The following is a 20,371-nucleotide window of genomic DNA, read 5'->3' as shown; positions in this document are numbered from 1 at the left end:
GCCCCCCCCCCAAAAAAAAAACTGCATCTAGCTTGTCTGTTTTAAACTCAGCCAACCATTTTCTTAGCTGCTTGTCCTCACAAGCCTCACGGCAGTGCTGGAGCCTAACCCAGCTATCAACGGGCAGGTGGGCACCCTGAACGGGTCGCAGGGCAAGTATCGACGCCATCGCTGAGTGGGAATCGATCACGCTGCCTGCACCAAAGTCAGGCGTGTGAACCACTACACCAGTGACCGTCTTGAAACCTTAACAGTTTTGAACCCGCAACCTCAAACCTAATAAGCACCTTTGTGAAAATCAAGCTGCTGTAAAAGACTTAATTTTCCATTTTAGACCTGGTAATGGATGAAATCAAATTCCCTTACCCTGTAAAATCAATTTTGCTGTTTTGTCAATTTCTCAATTTAACATAGGTAAACATTACCTTAAAATTTGCTTTCTGTGGATGGACAGTTGAAAAAAATTTTTTCTAGGACTTTTTCAATATTGGTATTTTGGGGAAGATTTTTCTTGAATTTACTCAATTTTTTCCTGTAGCCACACACTTGGGAAAAAAAATGGAGTCATATAAGCAATTTTCAATTTTTGTCCACATAAATTCTTTCCCTTATGACCGTTTATTCAGATGTTCTGTTGCAATTTCACTCCATTTTTTGTTCTTTCTACACACTGAAATGAGGCAAGAAAATACTCTGAATTTTAAATGTACAATTCTGCAAAAATAAACTTTATTGCAACTTGTAACAAGCAAACGGCGCCTTTTACAGTCCGTCCGGTCACGTCGAGCTCGACGCCGCCCGTGTGCTCGCCTGCCGTTTTTGTTTTGACTGAATACATTGCGGAAGTATTCATTTCATAACTGGTCAAATGAGGCAAAAAAATAAAAACTGTAATGCCTATTTTTTTTGTTTCTTTACATCAAGTTGAAGAAAATGTTACTCTGCAAAGTATGGGGGGGGGGGAGCTCAGAAGTTCACATATTTAACAAATGTCATAAAAATACATTTTTCCAAAATAGTTTTCAGTAAAACATATGGCTTGTTTTAGTTGTGCTTTTAAAACATGACGATTGTGGCCAAATTGGAATTAAGTTGGAAAATACACCAAAAATAATCATTTTCAATTGCTTTGGTTAAAATACATTTCAGCAAACAAAGTAAAATTATTTTTTTTAGGGCATATAAATCTATCATTTTTTCCTAAATAAATTATTTAAAAACTAAAATCCAATTAAATCAACAGAGGCCGTTTAAAAATAAAATAAAGTAAAACGCACCTGATTGAGCAGAGAACATAACATACAAGCCACAGGACGTCGTTCGCAGGCGCCAACAATAAATTAAAAAAAAAAAAAAAAATCAGCAGAATTGCACTTGAAAAACTGCACGTCCGAGCGGACGCCTCCCTGTGACAACGCGCGCGCACCAAAATTTGTTGTACAAACTTATATATACATCCTGGCCGCGTATTTACAAGTGCAAAAAGTGTGTAATCGAGGGAAAGGCGGGGGGGGGGGGGGTGATTAAAATTAAATTAAAAAAAAAAAAAAAAAGGGCTTTCACAGTAACGAGTGGAAAAAGTGAGGAACTGACGAGTCGCAGTGTGCTCCTATCAAGTCCAGTGAAACTTTGTGCTCTCCAGTTCAACCCCAAATATTTATTGTGTACCTGTGCAGATCTTGTACAGATTTTTTTTTTTTTTTTGGGGGGGGGGGAATTATTTTCCACCCCCCCCCCCCACCACCCCGGCGTGGCACGTCGGCGTCTCAAAAGGTGGTGCTGACGGCGTTGGCCCGCCGCCCCCCCAAATGGATCATCTCTCTCGGCACCGTGTCCAGTTGCTCGTAGGCCAGGCGACCTTCCTCGCCTGCAACGTAGCACAAATTTATCATATTAGCGAGTGTCATGTTGAGACGAATGAAAAAAATGAATCAATTTGGTTTTTTTTTTTTTTGGGGGGGGGGCGTTTCTGCGGACGTCGGGCGACGCACTGACCCAACGTGAGCAGCGTTTCTATGGCGACGCGGCGCAGGTCGTCGTCGGCCGAGTCGCACAGCGCCGCCACGGCGCGGACGCTCTCCGCCGCCTGCGGATGGAAAAATTAGCCGCGGCCGCCGACGGCGAGCAAAATATTCAAACGAGCCGTCGCTGACCTGCAGGCAGCCGAGCGCCGCGCACGCCGCCATCCGGGTTCGAACGCCCTCCTCCGACAGCGCCTCGGTGTAACACTCCACCGCCTGTCCGCGCGCGCATTATTATGGGATGGCGTTCGCCAGGACGCAAAAAGGGTCAAAAGCGGCGGGCCGACCTTGTTTCTAAAATGGCCGTGCGTCGGCTCGGCGGCGAGGTAGGCGGAGGCCGCCTCGCTGACGTCGGGGTCGTCGGAGGTCAGGAGCGAGGCCAGCGTCCTCAAGGTGGCGCCGCGGGGCCACAGGCGCCAGGCGGGCACCTCCCGCAGCGCCGATAAACGCTCGTGCGCGTCTCCGCCGACCAATCGCTCGCTAAACGAATCTGAACGCGCGCAAATTTCACATTTTTGGGGTGAGCAATTTATGCGCCACGATTGTAGAATTTCCTGAGCAATCATCGTATTATCATTTATCATCATTGATAATTTAGCCGTCGGCGGCTCACCCTCCTCGGCCAAGTGCAGCAGGTGCGTCTCCATGTCGCCGACTTGGCGCTCGGCCGCGTACGCGTGGAACTGGAAGACGGTGACGGGGTGGCGAGTCGGGTCGTCCGACGCGGGGTCGGGCTCGGGCCCGTCGTTCCGGTCGGCCATCTCGCGCGCCACCAAAGCGATGGCTGCGGCGTTCGCCATTTCGGGAGGGGGGGGAGGGGAAAAATTACGGTTAAAACGTCAATAAATATATTCCAAAAAAAAAAAAAAAAATGCCCATTTATGAGAATGTTCTGGATTTTGAGTTAAATTTTATGAATTTTTTTTTTTTTTTAAGAAGAATTTTTTAAATGGGAATTTTACGGAAAAAAGTTGTCATTTCATGGGAAAAATGTCATTCTATGATTGTTTTTATTAGAAAAGATGTCATGCAATAAGGGTTAGATATACATATATACACACATATACACATACATGTATATTAGATGAAGATTTTTAAAAAGTAATTGAGAAAAATTATCCAAAAAAGGTCATATTATATGTATTTTTAATAAGTGATTTATTGAGGAAAAAGTTGCTATTCCTTTGTCCAAAAAAAAAAGTTAAAAAATGGAGAAGTTGAAACTTTACTAGAAGAGCGTTGTCGTATTTTGTAGGAGGAAAAAAAAAAAAAAGTCAGAATATCCTTTTCATTTTTGATATGAAATAAGCGCCATTTGGGGGGGCGGGGGTTGCTAAAACGAGGAGGCGGCGGCACCTGTGTGGCAGCTCCGCGGGTATTTCTCGGCGAGCGTTTCCCGGTAGCGCCGCGTCATGCCGTCGACGACCCGCTCCAGCGTGGTGTGGAAGAGGCCCGCCGACCCGCTGCACTCCGCCCACAACGCCAGCAGACCCCCCCGCGCCGCCAGGCCCGCCACCGCTGGCGGGCACAGCACACGAGACTGACGTCACGCGCGCTCGCTCGCCACGCGGCGGCGGCCCGCGGGGCGTACCCACCCTCGGCGGGGGACGGCGGCGCCCCCGGCCGGTCCGCGATGACCTCGGCCAGCTCCTCCAGCAGCGCCGTCTGCGACGAGAGTTTGAGGAGGACGCGGCGCCGGCGGCACGGGGCCGCGTCGCTGAGCATCTGGTGGAAAACGAAAAGGTCATTTTTTTTTGGAGGGGGGGGGGGCAGAAAAAAGAAACATTTGCACTGTGAGGTTTTCACCCCCACTTGAAAAAAAAAATACATATTTAAATCATTTTGAAAACATCTTATTAGAAATCAAACAATTACACAAGATGTCACCTAGCATGAGATGTTTTCTATTTGTGTCCAAAAAATGTTATGGATTTCTGTTTCTATAAATCATTTTGAAATAACTTTAAAACCAGTTATGAGAATTTTTGAATCTTTAATTCTTAAATTTTATGAAAAAAGTAAATTTTCCATTTTACAATGGAAATAAATCTGAACAGACATGATCAGAGCTAAGTTGTCACATCTATGTATGATTTTGAGAAATCTGCAATCCTACAAGAAAATATTTTAGAAATAGTCAAACATTTATGAGTAAAAAAAAATAATAATCTGACTTTACTTGAGAGCCAATTTTAGAAATATATATATTTATTTGACATCAAGCATTAAATGTTTTCTGTCTGTCCAAAAAATGTTATGAATTTCTGTTTCTTTGAATCATTTTGCAATTTTAAAACCAGTAATGAGAATTTTTGAATTTTTAATTCTTTAAAAAAAAAAATTATGAAAAAAGTAAATTTTAATGGAAATAAAATCAAAATCTGAAGAGAAATAATGTATGATGTTGAGAAATTTGCAATTCTACAAGAAAATATTTTAGAAATAGTGAAACATGAGTAAAAAAAAAATAAAAATCTGACTTTACTTGAGAGCCAATTTTAGAAATATATATATTTATTTGACATCAAGCATTAAATGTTTTCTGTCTGTCCAAAAAATGTTATGAATTTCTGTTTCTTTGAATCATTTTGCAATTTTAAAACCAGTAATGAGAATTTTTGAATTTTTAATTCTTAAAAAAAAAAAAATTATGAAAAAAGTAAATTTTAATGGAAATAAAATCAAAATCTGAAGAGAAATAATGTATGATGTTGAGAAATTTGCAATTCTACAAGAAAATATTTTAGAAATAGTGAAACATTTATGAACAAAAAAGAAATCTGACTTTACTTGAAAGCTAATAATTTATAATTTTTATATTATATATAATTTATGTTATGTTATTTACAATTATTTTATAATATAGATTTTTTCAATTTAGCACCAAAAAAAGGGACATAAAAAAAAAAAAAAAAGTAATTTGATGAATTAAAATTAAAAAAAAAAAAAAAATTGAGGCTCGCTTGCCTGGATGAGGCGCTGGCAGTACTGCAGGTGGACCACAAGGGCGGCGTCCAGGTTGTCGTTGCCCGTGGTGAGGGGCAAGGGGCTGCCCGCCACGCTGTTGCCCACCCCCGTGTCCTCCGTCAGGGCCTCGCTGGGGTGGCCCCGCGCCTCGGGGTGCTGCCCCCTGCGACGCAGCGGGAAAATGAAAATCAAACGAGCGCAAAGTTGTGAGAATGAAGAAAAATGGGAAGAAATCAAATGAATATCTCAAAGGCACCCGTTCCTGTCGCCGTCAAAGAGGGGCGGCGTGGCGAGGACGACGTCGCCGGTGTCGTCGTCGTCAAAGTCGGACGTGTTGAGGAAGTCGAAGCTCTCCAGCGCGCTTTCCACCGTCAGGCTGAGGCTGGACGAGCGGCTCCTGCGGCCCGGCAGGCGGCACTGAAACGACGAGAACCGCCCACGCCTCGCTTTTACACATCGCAACGTTTCAAAAATAAAAAAAAAAAAAAAAGAAAAATGTCAAGTGTTGGTTTTTAATGGGCGGCGCGGGTGGGGGGGGCCACACCTTCAAGAGGTCCTCCAGCCGCATGACTTCCTGCTCCAGGTCCTGCAGCTCTCGGCATCGCTGCGTCAGCGCCTCCAGCGTCAGCAGCAGACCGTGGACGGCGTCCTCCAGGGCGCCGCCCCCCGCCGGGCCGCAGCCGCCGCCCTCCTCGTCCGTCGACGTCAGCCGCTTCACCAGCTGCCGCGTCAGGTTGCCGCCGCCGCCGCCGTCGTCGTCGTCTGCGGTTAATAACCCAAAAAGAATAGAGACAAAATTTAATTAAATCAAACAAGCAACCTCTTCCACCCCCCCCACCACTCCTCCAATCTTTTTTGTCAACGTACATATTTCAATTTCTATGACTCGATTCGACCTTTGAAAAGATTTGCACTTCAACTTTGACCTTTGCTACGCTTGCATCCGCGGAAAACATTTCATTTTTTACTCTAATTTTAAGAGAACACACAAAAAAAAGGAATTTGTTTCCACAATGAAATATATATGTATATATATATAATATAAATAAAATAAAATTTTATATTATAAATATTTATATATACATACATATCTATATATATACTTTTTTTTAAATATATATAAATATTTCACAAGAAATGGGAAAAAAGTTGATATTCATGCCTCAAAAATAAAATAGCACTCATTTGAAAAAAAATGAATTTGTTTCCACTATGAAATAATATATATTATATATGTAATATAAATAAAATAAAATATTTCAAGAGAAATGGGAAAAAAGTTGATATTCATTCCTCAAAAATAAAAAAAATAATACTGATTTGTGGGGTTTAAAATAAAATAAAAAGCGACAAGGGTAAATCAGTATTATAATTATTAATAAGTATTATTCTCACCCTGTTCCAACTGGACCGGCTTGAGCTGGTCGGCGTGGTCCAGGAAGACATCCTCGGGCGCCACGGCATCGCCGCCGTCTTCCTCCCCATCCTCGTCTTCCTCGGCAATGGAGCCCTCCCGCGGCCCGGCGGGCGAGGGCGACGCGTCCGTGTCGGGCGGCGTGACGGTGATCTCCGGGTTGGACGGCGCCGGCGAGTGCGAACTGGGCGCCGGGCTCGGGCAGGACGCGTCCGAGAAGGCGAAGGACAGGCGCTGGCAATCCGCCGAGCCGCCGTTTTCGAACACGTCGTCCGGTAGCGTCGACTGACAAACGGAAAAAAAAAAAAAACTTTGAACAAAATAAATACATTTAAAAACTAACAATTGAAATGAGGAAAAATAAAATCTAAATGTATTTTTAATATGATTAAATATAATTAAAAAATCCCCCATATTCTCATTTTAATGATGATTATTTTCAATTAAAGCGCAAACATGGTCATATGATGAAAAACAAGGTAATGTAGTTCATTTAAAATCATCTATAATACTTCGAAAATTAATTAAAAAAATTAATGAGGGAGGAAGTTGTCATTTTGCAAGAGGAAAGCAGGAAGGAAGTCAGCAAATGGCAACAATTAGCAAAGCGCATGCGGAGACTGGCAAACGTGGGCGAGATTTCGGGGCTGGTGGTGGAGGTGGGGGTGGGGGTGGGGGGGGGGCCACGCCACGCCACGCACTCACGTAGACCTCCAGGCTGGATTTGGGCCCGGGCGAGGACAAGTCGCCGAAGGAGCGGGCGCGGCGCAACGTCTCCAGCAGGGCGTCTCTGAGGGCGCGCAGCAGGGACGGGCGTCGGAGCTCCACGGGGGGCGGGCGCCACGTCTTAAGCGGGTTTTGCGGGGTGGGCGGAGTTAGTCGGGCGACGAACGTGCAAGCGACAACTCCGAAGATAAAATACACTTGTGCTATTTTGACTTATGAAATGACTTTTTTTTTTTTTTTTTCCCAAGTAAACTCAGAAAAAGTGAACTTCAGGCTGTCTACCAGTAGATGGCGCCAGCGAACAGTCTCAAAAAGCCCAAAGTTCCTGCTCTACCGTCACATGACCGCCATATTTCCTGACGTTTTTTTCTTTCTCGGGACGACGCGCGACTCACAAAGAAGGCGGCGTCCTGGAAGGTGGGCGTCTCGGGCGTGCCCTGGCTGTAGACCGACACCCGCCGCTGCAGCGCCGTCGCCTTGCTCACGTTGCCCGACGACAGCGTCAGGTCCTCCACGTCGAAGGGGCTGAGACGAGCGAGGGGGGGAGCGAGACACACACACACACAAAAAAAAAAAGAGGTTAACGTCGCCTACAACTGCGAGTAGACAACGGGACACTTGATTAGGTACACCAGAACTCAAATCTGCCAATACATTTTCACATATAAAATTACAATATAGATTGAGAAATAAAAAAAAATACCCCCCAAAATATAAATAATACTCTAATATAATGAAAAAGTTCATCCATCCATCCATTTTCTTTTGCCGCTTATCCTCACGAGGGTGCCAGGGAATGCTGGAGCCTATCCCAGCCGTCAACGGGCAGGAGGCGGGGTACACCCGGAACTGGTCGCCAGTCAATCGCAGTGGCTGCAAAATCATTTTTTGGGGGGGGGGGGGAATATGCCAGATATTGCAAGCACTTACTACCAGGCGACCTCCAGGTTGAGCTTGACGGTGCCGAGGTCGTTGACGTCCACGGCCACCGCCTGCGGCGCGGCGGTGAACAGGTCTTTGGTCTCGCAGGTGACGCTGCCCACCAGCAGGTGCGTGGCCAGCCCCTTCAGCTCCGTCACCTGAAAACCCGCAAAACCACTAAAACCCTCGCAGCGGCGCTCGAATCGTAGTCCGCGTTACGCCGGCCGACCTTGATGTTGATGAAGTCGCTGACGAGCGGCACGAAGATCATCTCGTCGCCGTCCCAACTCTGCCGGGAGTTGACCTCGATGCGGCCCTTCAGCTTCCAGCGCTGCCGACCGTAACGCATGAAGATCTGCGCCGCGGGATCGGCAACATTTCAGCGTCCGCTTTAGCGCGGAATTCTCAGCCCCAAAACAAAATGGACCGCGCCGACCACCCACGTGCACTTCGGTAGTAGAATTATATTTCCAGGAAAAATGTGACTTGCCTCATACTGGTCTCCCGGGCACAGGCGGGCGAATCCTGCCAAACCTGATTGAGGAAAAAAAACACATTTGACATGAATGATAATTATAAGCGACAGTCCAAAACTGGACCGGTGTGTTCGAGTCTCGGTACAAGACCCGCTTTGGTTTGACCCCAAAACGGGTTCTTCTGAGACAGATTCGGCCGACGCTCACCTTTCATCTTGATGTGAAATTCCCCGAGCAAGTTCTCCAGATCGCTCTCAAAGGCGCTCATGTTCTGGAGACGGGACACCCCCCGCCCCAAAAGAAAAAAGATAAATAAAAGGTCAGACCTAGCCGCCGTGCCAAAGACGACCCCCCCCCCCTTCCCTCCCAAATTTCACGTCCCAAAGAAGAACTCACTTTCAGTTTCTAACAAGTCAAAGGAACGACCCCCCTCCCCAAAATATCCAAAATGGCCCTTTTCAGGTACAGTTTTTTGGTGAATGTTTACCTATAATGGACATGCCAACAAAATTTCATGTTGCCAAGTCTTTGGGGGCCAAATTTTGGGGGAAAAAAGTGTTGTTGACCTAAGGAACCCCTAAGGGACATTGTTAAAAAAAAAAAAAAAAAAAGTTCTCATTAGAATGAGAAACTTACTCATTAACTTTCTCATTACAATGAGAAACCAGTGGTTTTTTTTTCCCCCAAAAGGAACATTGAAAAAAAACTAAATGGTTTCTCATTACAAGGAGAAACTTACTCAATAACTTTCTCATTCCAATGAGAAACCAGTGTTTTTTGTTGTTGTTTTTTTTACCCCAAAATTAAATTAAAATTAATTAACCAGTTTCTCATTGTAAAGAGAAATCAGTTATTTTTTTCCCCCAATGTTCCTTTTGGGACAAAAACTGGTTTCTCATTAGAAAGAGTTTCTCATTGTAATGAGTAAGTTTCTCATTGTAATGAGAAACCATCCCCCCCCCCCCCCCCCCCCAGAGAAACCAGTTAGGTTTTTTTTCCTCCCCAATGTGCCTTAAGGAGGTCCGTATTGACCTGGCCTGCATTGGTTCTTCCAATGTGGCAGTAATTAGACAAAAATCTGTCCAGCGATCGACTCTTTCCAAAAGGCCCGTCGACGGTGGCGAAGCTCGACCGAAACGCGGCCCGGCGCTTTTTTTGTCGACGCTCACCTCGGTGTATTCTTTGTAGCGGCGGTTGACCTCGGCGACGCTCTCCTTGGTGGCCTTGGTGGACGGCGAGGACGTGAAGGCCTGCTTCATGCGGCCGGCGCCGTCGCGCAGCCGGCTCTGGATGCAGAAGGCCTCGTAAAGCTCGTCCACCTGCAATCGCGAGTACGCCCTCCCGTTAGGTCCAGAGACGAAATCAGGTGACGCGAAAAACCTTCTACGGAGGTGGAAAAGTGATGAGTCAGCATCGCTTATGTAAGAAAAAAAACAAAAAAACAACACCCTCAACCTGCTGGGCACAGGCCACGTCTGCCAGTCTGCCGTTACGCCGCCACACGAATGGAACGCAGCCGCGAGACGAAATGAAGGGAAAAATTCATCTGACGGCTCGTAAGGTTGCGGATAATCGCGCCATTAGCCAATCGGCGGCCCTCAAATTATACGACGCGCTCGCCGCCTTTCGGGAGATAAAACGTTTTCGCCGCCATCATCAACGCACCTCAGGCGTAAACCCGGATTATCCAGATAATCATATAAGCGGCAGGTATGAGGATGAGTGATTACCCCCCCCCCCCCCGATTCCCCCTTATGAATCTTATCGTCACAATTTGTACCAGAGACATTTTTTGACTGATTTTTGATCGCCGGGATTTGGGATTTCGGCAGGCCGGAATCCTCTTAACCGTATCAAAACGATCCCGGATCTCGCGCCACCGAGGCGAGCGAACAAAAGGGGCGCGCTACGGTGGCATTCAAAATCCACCCCGTGTATAACGCGCTGGTTTTTTTTTTTTTTTAAATTGCTACGCTCAAAAATGTCATCACGATTTTGACAATAAGGCCAATTCACGCACACGCTCGGGCCGGGAAATGGAAAACGGGGTTCAATCCAAGAAAAAGCCACGTTTGGTTCCCTTGGGTGGCAGATGGAGGGATGGGGGAGGAGAAAGGGGGAGGGGGGGGGGCGTGTCGCAGCTGCACTTGCATCTCTCGGTTCGTTATTATTATGAAACACGCACGCACACACAGTACAGACACGCTGATTGGCCCTTGTCACGCCGAAATGTAAATTAGTACTTCATTATTACAAGAATGATTTATTGAGGGTCTAAACATCCTATTTGACCTTTGTGTTAAAAATGAGACGGTAATTTGCATTATCAACATTTTGGAGTTTAAATTTGAAATTTTTTCCAAATACAAATAAAATCTTATTTTCCTTTTTTTGACAATAGATTTTTTTTCCCCATAGTCACATTTCCAATGTAAAAATATGACAGAATTTCCAAAATTGAAACGACTTTCAACCAAAATAATTTGTGTGTTTATAATCAGATTGGAATGTTATTTTACTTATTAAAATGTAAACATTACTCACAAATCAAATTTTATTTAAATATTTTAAAAACATATTTCATACATGACATGGGATATATGGTATGGTACATATAAAATATGAGCCTGCATTTTTTAATGCAAAAGTGTATTTTGCATATTTACATTCATTTGAATTTGTAAAATGTTGCATTTTTAAAACCTTTTAAAGCAAAAAAGTTTATTTTATATTTAAAACCACTAACAAATCAGATTTTATTTATATATTTTTAAAAATATTTCACATACGACATGGGATATATGGTATGTTATATATAAAATATGAGTCTAGATTTTTAAAACATTTGAAAGCAAAAAAGTTTTTTATATTTAAAATCACAAACAAATCAGATTTTATTTATATATTAAATAAAAATATTTCACATATGACATGGGATATATGGCATTGTATATATAAAATATGAGCCTGCATTTTTTTAATGCAAAAGTGTATTTTGCATATTTGCATTAATTTGAATTTGTAAAATGTTGCATTTTTAAAAAAATTTAATGCAAAAAGTTTTTTAGATTGCTAGTTAATTTTACATTATGATTTCAAAATGTTTTAAATATACACAAAGTAAAAAAAAAAAAAAAATCTGACTGATTTTAAACTGGAATTTTCAAATATCCATCCATCCAATTTCAGAGCTGCTTATCCTCACATGGGTCGCAGGAGTGCTGCAGTTGTTGTTTTTTTTTTTTTTATTTAATTTGACATTTCCTGAGTTCCAAAAGGGATGTCGCCCACCCTCAATCAACAGATTCAACCCATCCTCTTTTGTTGTCACTCTTTGCGTATTTTACTTGCGCTTCCAAAAAAAAAAAAAAAAAAAATTCCCCACGCAAGCGGTCTTCCTATTTTTACGCAAGGACGCTTCGTTTCAGGACGCCACGAAGCTTTTCCGCGTTTGTTTTAACACCGGCCGCCACCTCGTGACCACATCCCTTGCTCGCGCACAAACACACCGGACCACACACGCGCACACACACTTTCCTCAATCTTCGGCTTTGGACATTTTTCGCTCTCCTCTTCCGCGTCTCCGGGGACTCAATTCGGTCCTGACCCACATCCACACAGGAAGCGCAAGCGGGGGCGGTATTAAAGCGCTAATGTGACCCGTTGGGTGGCCGCGTTGAAAAGATGGCCTTCCGGTAACCACGGCAACCCCCGGGAACTGCCGCCGCGTCCGATTGGACGACGACGCGCAAAAGGGAGTAAAAAAAACAAAAAACGGAGAGAAGTTGCGCAACCTTGAAAATGATCAACACGCAGAAAAAAGGGAGCAAAGCCAACATGGCAACCTCGGCGGGAAGTTTTTGGGTTTTTTTTTTTTTGGTTTTTTCCCCCTTGACCGATTGGACTCGGCCTGATTTCTTTCTGGCCAAGTCGAGCTTTGTGTAAATGTTTATTTAACACGGCATTTTTTTTTATATTAAATAATGAAACTAACAATACATAATTGTTTTCAGACAATTTTTTTTTTCTTCCAGTTTTTCATATGTAATGTTAGACTTTTTTTTTTTCTCGGGTAACTTTGGGGGGGTTTTGATTTTCAATTTTTATGGTAATATTTTACTTTACAATCATCATGTAAAAAAATAATTTTTTAAAATAGCTACATTATTTTGATCAATTTAAAAATTGACTCATGATAAGCGGAAAAGAGGAAAATAGGAGCTTGCACCAGAAAAAACAGCAGCATTTTTTTGTGTGACAGGTGAGGGTTGGTTTGATTTAAAAAATAATAATTATAATTTTTATTTTTTACCTTGCTCATGTGGAACTCCAGCCGTCTCATGTACCTCTCGATGGCTTTGATTTGCTGCGGAGACAAAATTGGTCACGGTACGTTCCGCCTCGGCACGGTGCGCAAACGTCAAAAACGGGCATTCAGACGTACAAGTTAAACGCATGTCATTTTCCCCAAATGACCCCTTAGGCGTATATATAATTATAATTATAAGCATGCGCTTCTCCATTTTCTCTTTCTTTCATCACGTTGCCTGCATCAGTTAGTCTGCAAATGATGCCAGCATTTATTTCCCCTTCAGGCTTTTTTTGTTGTTGTTGTTTTGCACGCCGTCCTCGCTCACCTTATCAAGATCGTAGAGCACACCCTGCCGAGGAAGAAATAAACGGAAAGAACACTCGGTTATTACTGGATTACTACACTGAGTACCATTTTTTTTTTCTTTCCTCTGTGGCGACTATTTTGTTCCGATTTTGTCAAGACTGACCAGCCGCGAGTTCCTCTTCATGTCCTTCATGAGAAACGTCAGCTTGTCCAACTCCGTCTGGTGCACCTCCAGATATTCACTGCAAAGGACGCAACATTAGGTACCCGGCGGCGAATCCACGATATCGAGAATCCAGCTAGCTTAAGGCTAACGTACGATGCAAAACGCCACAGATGGGCAAAGGCAAATTACCGTCGATGTTAAGGTAATTATAAACTTTCACTGAACTGCTTCTTTAACAGATGGAAGACAGCGACAGCGCATACAAAAAAATAATAGTAATAATAATTGACAATTAAATATTTTTACGCAATATGTGCAACCAAAACACGTCATTGTGGCTAACAAACGTCTGTTAGATTAATTATAACACACAATGCAGAACGCAAAAGATGGTACATGCATGTTAGCAATCAATGTACATTAATTATCCATCCATCCATCCATCTATTTTCTTAGCGGCTTATCCTCACAAGCGTTGCAGGGAGTGCTGGAGCCTAGCCCAGCTGTCAACGGGCAGAAAGCAGCAACCAAACACACACACAATCACACCTAGGGGCAATTTAGAGTGTCCAAGTAATCTTGCATGTTTTTGGGATGTGGGAGGAAACTGGAGCACGGGCACGGGGAGAACATGCAAACTCCACACAGCCGGGGTCGGGATCGAACCCGGGACCTCAGAACCGTGAGGCCGACGCTTTACCAGCTGATCCACCGTGCCGCCTACATTAATTGTATTGTTTCTAATGAAAGTTTACTCACTTACTGCTAATGTAAATAATGTTTTTGGTGGGCTAGCATAAGCTAGCATAGATGATATGGATCATACCCTTAGTGGAAACGATTGAGTGTACTGAAAATATCTTAACCCTGAAAATCAAAACCATTTAGTGTATTTGTGTCTTACCAAAGCTTACTAGCTTACTGCTAACACAATGTGCAACGCAATAAAATCATAAATCAATCAGCTTAATCATACAACAACATAGATTGAAAATCTGCTAGCATAGCGCTAACATATAAGGCAAAAATGCCATTAACGGGTTAAGGGAACTAGTACAACTCAAAAGGCCGGCCTCTGTAAACTCAGCTAGTATATTATTCTTTTCCAAAAAAAAACATTTTTGCTGAAGACAAAGCGCGACGTCGCGGGTGACCCTCGTGCACTCACTCCAGGCCTCGTCTGAGCGCGTTGTAGACTTCCTCCAACCTGCGGGGCTGAGGCTCCCGGGAGCCGCCGCCGCCGCCCCCGCCGCCGCCGCCCTTGTGGCCGGACAGGTGAGGCTTCTTGGGCTTGGACGCGGGCTTCTTCTGCGCCACCGAGTTGCCCATGAACGAATTACACCTACACACAAAAAAAAAAAAAAAAAAAGTGAAATTGGGCGGGAGTACCTAATCAAGTGTCCGGTGGAATAGTGCAGATTTCCCTCAGGCTCATCTCATTACAAATTCATCACACTTTGGATAATAACTTCGTAGCTCAAACTTGTAGCAGTTCAGGCCTTACATTATTCATAAAAAAAAAAAAAATAAGAACACACACACTTCTGCAAAGTTCTCTGCCATGACCCCCGTGCAGCGATTTTGCAGGTTCTCTGTGTGAATAATTGAGGCTGCTGCCGAAACGAGAAGTAAACATCAAAGTTGCATGGTGAAGTGAGGTTGCGGCATTGTTGGCCAAAAATAAAAAAAAATAAAAAGTATATTCACTTTTTCCGTGCTGCCTCATGCTTAAAACGTTAGTGGACGACTTTCCGCCTACACGAGCAAACACAACTGACGGTACGAATACGGAAGTGAGGACACGGCGCAGTAGGAGTAACGCAACCAACGTGCACGTGGCGTCGTCTATGTTGCGGCACCATTTTTTTTTTTTTTTAAACCCCCCCCCCCCCCCAAAAAAAAATGAAATAAACTACCGTGGATACTAAGACTGTAACCGCCTAATATTCGGTACACTCGCGAGGACTCACAAGCCCTGCGGTGTGGCCGGACCGTAGACAACAACAGTGCGGCTCAGCTTCTGGCTTCCGTCGCTCAGTTCCTAAAACGATGACAAATTATTGATGGTGCATTGTTCCTAAAAAGAAAAAAAAAAAAAAGCAGTTATGTATTATTAAGTACGCGTCTTCGCGGATGGTCTGCATGTCCGTAGCCTTGTGACATCAGCACGTGTGTGCGTTTGTGCCAAGATTCACGACGACAGCGTGCCTGCACCCCCCCCCCACGCTCCTCCCCCAAGGCTGCCCTACATTCAAGGCCGCTCGGACCGACTCGCGACGGTGCCGCGTTCGAACTAGTTTGGGTCGTCGGAACGGTGCTCGTCAACGCTTAAGGAAATGTCAGCGAAATCAGAAACGAGTGCGTGGCGGGGGGGGCGGGTGATGAGCCTGACCTAAAATGGAACGATGGGAGGAAGGGAGGCCTGCATTTAATACATACAGATGAATATAGATGCTAGTCCTCACTACAATATTAATATTTGAGGCTATTTCGGAGCAGAAATACAATCACGCATGCGTTTGCAATAAAGAAACCCCCAAAAGATTGATAGGAGTTGCGGATGGAAATATGACGCCCCACCCACCCAAAACATTTTTTTTTTTAAAAAAAGCTCATTGAGGCCCCCTTCAAAAATGTTGATGGTCATATTTTAATAAGGTACCTTGAGATACAAGAAATGGACCTTTGGAATTTTTGAGACGTGAAAGTTTATACTCCATACCAATAGGGGGCAGTGTATTAACTGCAAGGTGTAAGCCAAATTACAAAGAGATTTAAAAAAAAAAAAAACAAAAAAAAAAAAAACAGTTGGAAGAATTCCGGCGTAAAATGATTTACGATTTATGATGGACACCTGCTATTGATGAAGAATTGGAATAGTGAAACCCATTTTAATTGCATGGGGGCGGGGGGGAATTAAACCCCCAAATTCTTGATTTAAGCAAGGATAAACCCGCCAAGAATTGTTTTCTGCACTGGCTCCAACCCTTAACCTTTTCTTATTTTTTTTTTTAATATTTTGTTGGTCATTTTTATTGTTTTTATCCCGTTTTACATATTTTATCTCTTTGTTTTCAAATGCCTTTAATCATGCAAAGCGCATTGAGTTACCTTGTGTATGAAATACGCAATATAAATTTACTAAATAAATATACTTAAATTTACTTCTATACATTTGCTTTGCTTAAGAAAATTATAAAATAAAAAAATAAAAACTCAATAGGGGAATCTACGGGTGCGGAACCGCTAGTCCGCGGAGATCCACTGTCCAAAGCTTGGAAAAAAGCCCCCCGACGCGAACTGAGATGTTTGAATGCAAGTGAAATTATCGTTATAAAGATGACAATTATGTACGTAACGCATGGAAGAGAAAGGGAGGACTTTGTCTGCGACACATAATGAAAAAATAATAATAATTTCATTCCTTCAAGGGCGGCAAAAATGTTCAATCACAACAACATGTTTGTTTTTTTCCAAATTAAAATGTGCAAATTGCCCACCAGAAGGCCGGAAAAATGTTTTATCGTCTTTTTAATGCGCGTCATCTCCAATGACATCACAACGTGCAAATTGGTATTCTCAGTGGTCTCTTTAACGGCGGTCTGGGTTTAGAACTTCCGCGGTTTTGGAGTCTTTCGACAGCATCTGCGATGGCGTGGACGTGTCCCGAAGGCCGCTCGGCCGCGACCGACGGACGGTCAGCCGAGATCGGCGCCCTCACCGCGAGCGTTTCTCCTGCAGCGTGCTGAAGCCGGCGAACGACTGGCTCCGGATGATTCCGTTGGGCCCTCCCGGCGAGTGCGTCCCGGCGGCCGCCATGATCTCCGGGATGCGCGACGACACACCTGCCGAGAGAGAGAGCGAGAGAGACGCGTCGTCAGTCGGGAAAAGACATTTTTCCGGCCGCTCCTTGTCCTGCCCGACCGTTGACCGATGCTAACACGCTAGCAACGGCGCTCTTTCACGTCAGGAAACTCGACACTCCGGCGTCAAACGTTCCAAAAACACGCCAAAAGGTGTAAAGCATCGCCGTTACCTCATCGTCTCCTTCTATAAATAAGACGTTTAAAAAAAAAAAAAAAAAAAAATGACCCAGTCTGGATTTAGCGGCACCCTGTCAAACGCGCAACTATTTTGAGAAAATGTAACACGAAGCGGTTGATGCTTGCGGGGGGAAGGCCGGAAATAGATGAGAGACTTTAGCTCGTCTTGAAGCAGAGGAAGGTTCGCATCTTGGGGAAGATCCAAAAATAATCACTCGATCGTCAAACTAGTTCACGAGCAGCCGTCAGTTTTCCCGGAATTTTGGCATATCGTCAGATAACAACTGCGATCGTTAGCAACTCAATGCTAGCGTTAGCCTGGTTTAGACGCATTAGTTGGACTTGACTAAAATACAAAAATCTCTTTGTAAATATGAAACACTGAAGAGAAGACTTGTTACTAAACGTGCTGAATTTGAAGGGGGGGGGGGCAATGTCGTCTGTACCCGACAAGCTTCTGGACTTGCACAGCCGTTGCAACATCCCGGTTCAAGAAAATTCCGCAAGAACACAAGAGAAACACGACATCTACCGTCTCAAAATTTTGCTTCAAATAAAAGCTAAACATAGAAGATACATACCGGAAACTTTCAAAAAAATTCCCTCACCGACCGAAACACCATCTAGTCACTAAAGGAAGACCAACACCAGATCTTAACCTGATCTCCACCGGCGGCGTTTGTGAGGACGATGCCGGGAAACTGTTGGATTATTCAAACGCCGGGGCTCTGCTTATCCCGAAACGAGCTCCTCTCGGGACGTTTACGTAAGCAAAATGCCGCCTCATCGCGAGCGAGCCTGAACCCAACGACGGGTCCTCCTTTTCCGAGTTGAGCACAAAGCCTCAAAATGAAAAACTCAACGGCACAAATAAATTTAGCTTGAGAAAAATGAGATTCTAAAAAAAAAAAAAAAAAAAAAAAAACAAAAAAAAAAAAAAAAAAAAACCCGCAGAACAAATTTTGAACGCAAGCTGTTTTCCGGCGCTACTGATTTGTTCAGAATGAAATTTTGAGATCAATTGAGAATCATAAAACCTTTAACCACACAGGCAATATTTGAAGTAACAAAATTGAGGAAAAATTCTTCATAAATCAGCAGAATTTACACAAAAAAAGGGTTCACATTTCAGCGGAATTCAAATATTCAACATAAATTCCAGAACTAAAACGACATTGTCGAGCTTCCACAAAAATTCTTTGCCGCTCTAAAACAAAGCCCTGCGGCGCGCGCGTTTGTGTGTGGCAACGGTTCTTTTACATAACCCGCCTCATCCCATTTTTGTCTGCGGTTGCCATGGCGAGGCTAATTCATACAGGCGTAGAGAATTGGTTCTAGCACGCACACACACACACACACACGATCGCAACGACTTGGGTGCGTGTTATCCAGTTTGAAAAAGATCGAACATGTGCCGCGTTCGCGCCCCTGCCCGACGACCACAAACATACCAAGAACTGTTTCATATCTACGTGTCTCTCCTAGCTCTCCGAGACGCTAAATACAGTTTTCTCGATAATTCAAATTTCAAAACGAATTCTAGCCGTCTGGAATTTGTTTCCAGTGAGATTATTCTTACGGCATTCGCGTCGATTTCTTGTTTACTTTTGCAAAACGCACCAAATGGGAGGACTAGAAAAAAAAATCCGACTCAGATGGGTCAAGCGTTTCCTCGGTTGTTCCGACGTCTTCTTCTACGGTTCACGTCACTCTGTTGACATTTCTTGAAACAGAACTCCTGCGCTCAGAGACCGCGAATACGGCAGTGGCGAGGATTCCGATTTGAAGGCAAAAACCTGTCAACCGTTTCACGTCTTTGTTTATCTTTGCAGCCGACTACGCGACATACAGTAGCGTATGATTACATATTTAAAACGTAAAGGACTTCATCCATACACGTCCGGCGCCAAATTCTTTTTGTCTGTGGCGCACACCAGATGGGAGAGGCCAACGACTACCACCACGCTTAGCGATGCTAACATGCTAGTTAGCATCACTTTTTGTCCATAGTTTCAGTGATTATATCTATTATTATCTACCGCTTTTCCGGGTCGGGTCGCGGGGGAAGTAGCTTCGGCAGGGACACCCAGACTTCCCTTCCCCCAGCCACTTCTTCCAGCACTTCCGAGGCATTCCCAAACCAGCCGAGAGGCGTAGTCTCTCCGGCGTTTCCTGGGTCGTCCTCGGGGTCTGTTTCCGGTGGGACGTGCCCGGAGCACCTCACCGGGGAGGCGTCCGGATCAGATGCCCCAGCCGCCTCATCTGGCTCCTCTCAATGCGGAGGAGTAGCGGCTCGACTTCTCACCCTATCTTGGCATCCATCCATCAGTTTTCCTCAGCCGCTTATCCTCACAAGGGTCACGGGGAGTGCCGGAGCCTGTCCCGGCTGTCAACGGGCAGGAGGCGGGGTACACCCTGAACTGGTTGCCGGCCAATCGCGGGGCACATCGAGACAAAGAGCCGCACCCACAATCACACCTAGGGGCAATTTTAGAGTGTCCAATTAATGTTGCATGTTTTTGGGAAGTGGGAGGAAAGTGGAGTGCCACGCAGGCACGGGGAGAAGATGCAAACTCCACATAGGCGGGTCCGGGATAGAACCCAGGACCTCAGAACCGCGAGGCCAAGGCTTTTCCAGCTGATCCACCGTATGATGCACCCCATCTTGACATCTCCTTTGCTTGAGAAACGGGCGTGTAAAGAGTGGCCCGCTGCGTTTGCGCCTTCAGCCAAGTGCTCGCCGTGAAAACAATCTCGGGCTCGCTTTCCCCACCCCGCCGCCACCGACACGACAACAAACCTCTCTCGCGCCATTATGCACGCCTAAAAGGCTTGAATGGCCTGACTGGCAGCGGCATTCAGCCGCCTGAAAGGCCGCCGGGCCGACGGGAACGCCGAACGTGAGCGGCCATTGTGGCCGCGGGGCGAGAGGGGGTGACGTCGTTCGCTCGGCCGGAACGCCATCTTTGTTTGGCGAGCATGGGAAAAGGGCATTCTGGGACGCTGGAGTTCCAACTTA

General features: G+C 44.7%; 1 protein-coding gene across 2 annotated transcripts in view; it reads right to left on the bottom strand.

Moving 5' to 3' along the window:
• Window positions 1-694: 694 nt before the first annotated feature.
• ripor2 (RHO family interacting cell polarization regulator 2) overlaps window positions 695-20,371 on the bottom strand; it is a 34,003-nt gene continuing 14,326 nt past the window's right edge. Inside the window, exons 2-23 of one of the 2 annotated variants that reach the window (XM_061820895.1) lie at window positions 17,031-17,154; window positions 14,478-14,651; window positions 13,307-13,385; window positions 13,163-13,186; window positions 12,838-12,891; window positions 9,695-9,844; window positions 8,733-8,796; window positions 8,540-8,583; window positions 8,279-8,404; window positions 8,059-8,207; window positions 7,524-7,653; window positions 6,384-6,687; window positions 5,533-5,750; window positions 5,245-5,405; window positions 4,989-5,151; window positions 3,617-3,746; window positions 3,378-3,539; window positions 2,635-2,805; window positions 2,309-2,511; window positions 2,154-2,237; window positions 1,996-2,086; window positions 695-1,867 (exon numbers count right to left, since the gene is read on the bottom strand). In XM_061820895.1, the coding sequence (XP_061676879.1) occupies window positions 1,767-1,867; window positions 1,996-2,086; window positions 2,154-2,237; window positions 2,309-2,511; window positions 2,635-2,805; window positions 3,378-3,539; window positions 3,617-3,746; window positions 4,989-5,151; window positions 5,245-5,405; window positions 5,533-5,750; window positions 6,384-6,687; window positions 7,524-7,653; window positions 8,059-8,207; window positions 8,279-8,404; window positions 8,540-8,583; window positions 8,733-8,796; window positions 9,695-9,844; window positions 12,838-12,891; window positions 13,163-13,186; window positions 13,307-13,385; window positions 14,478-14,651; window positions 17,031-17,154 (2,906 nt within the window). In that variant the 3' untranslated portion in view covers window positions 695-1,766. Of the gene's footprint in view, window positions 1,868-1,995; window positions 2,087-2,153; window positions 2,238-2,308; window positions 2,806-3,377; window positions 3,540-3,616; window positions 3,747-4,988; window positions 5,152-5,244; window positions 5,406-5,532; window positions 5,751-6,383; window positions 6,688-7,523; window positions 7,654-8,058; window positions 8,208-8,278; window positions 8,405-8,539; window positions 8,584-8,732; window positions 8,797-9,694; window positions 9,845-12,837; window positions 12,892-13,162; window positions 13,187-13,306; window positions 13,386-14,477; window positions 14,652-17,030; window positions 17,155-20,371 lie in introns of both variants that reach the window. The other variant, XM_061820886.1, reaches the window with a different exon arrangement.

This window comes from Syngnathoides biaculeatus, chromosome 1 (assembly GCF_019802595.1).
Source record: "Syngnathoides biaculeatus isolate LvHL_M chromosome 1, ASM1980259v1, whole genome shotgun sequence".
Taxonomy (NCBI): domain Eukaryota; kingdom Metazoa; phylum Chordata; class Actinopteri; order Syngnathiformes; family Syngnathidae; genus Syngnathoides; species Syngnathoides biaculeatus.
This window is presented reverse-complemented; position numbering and strand designations above follow the sequence as displayed.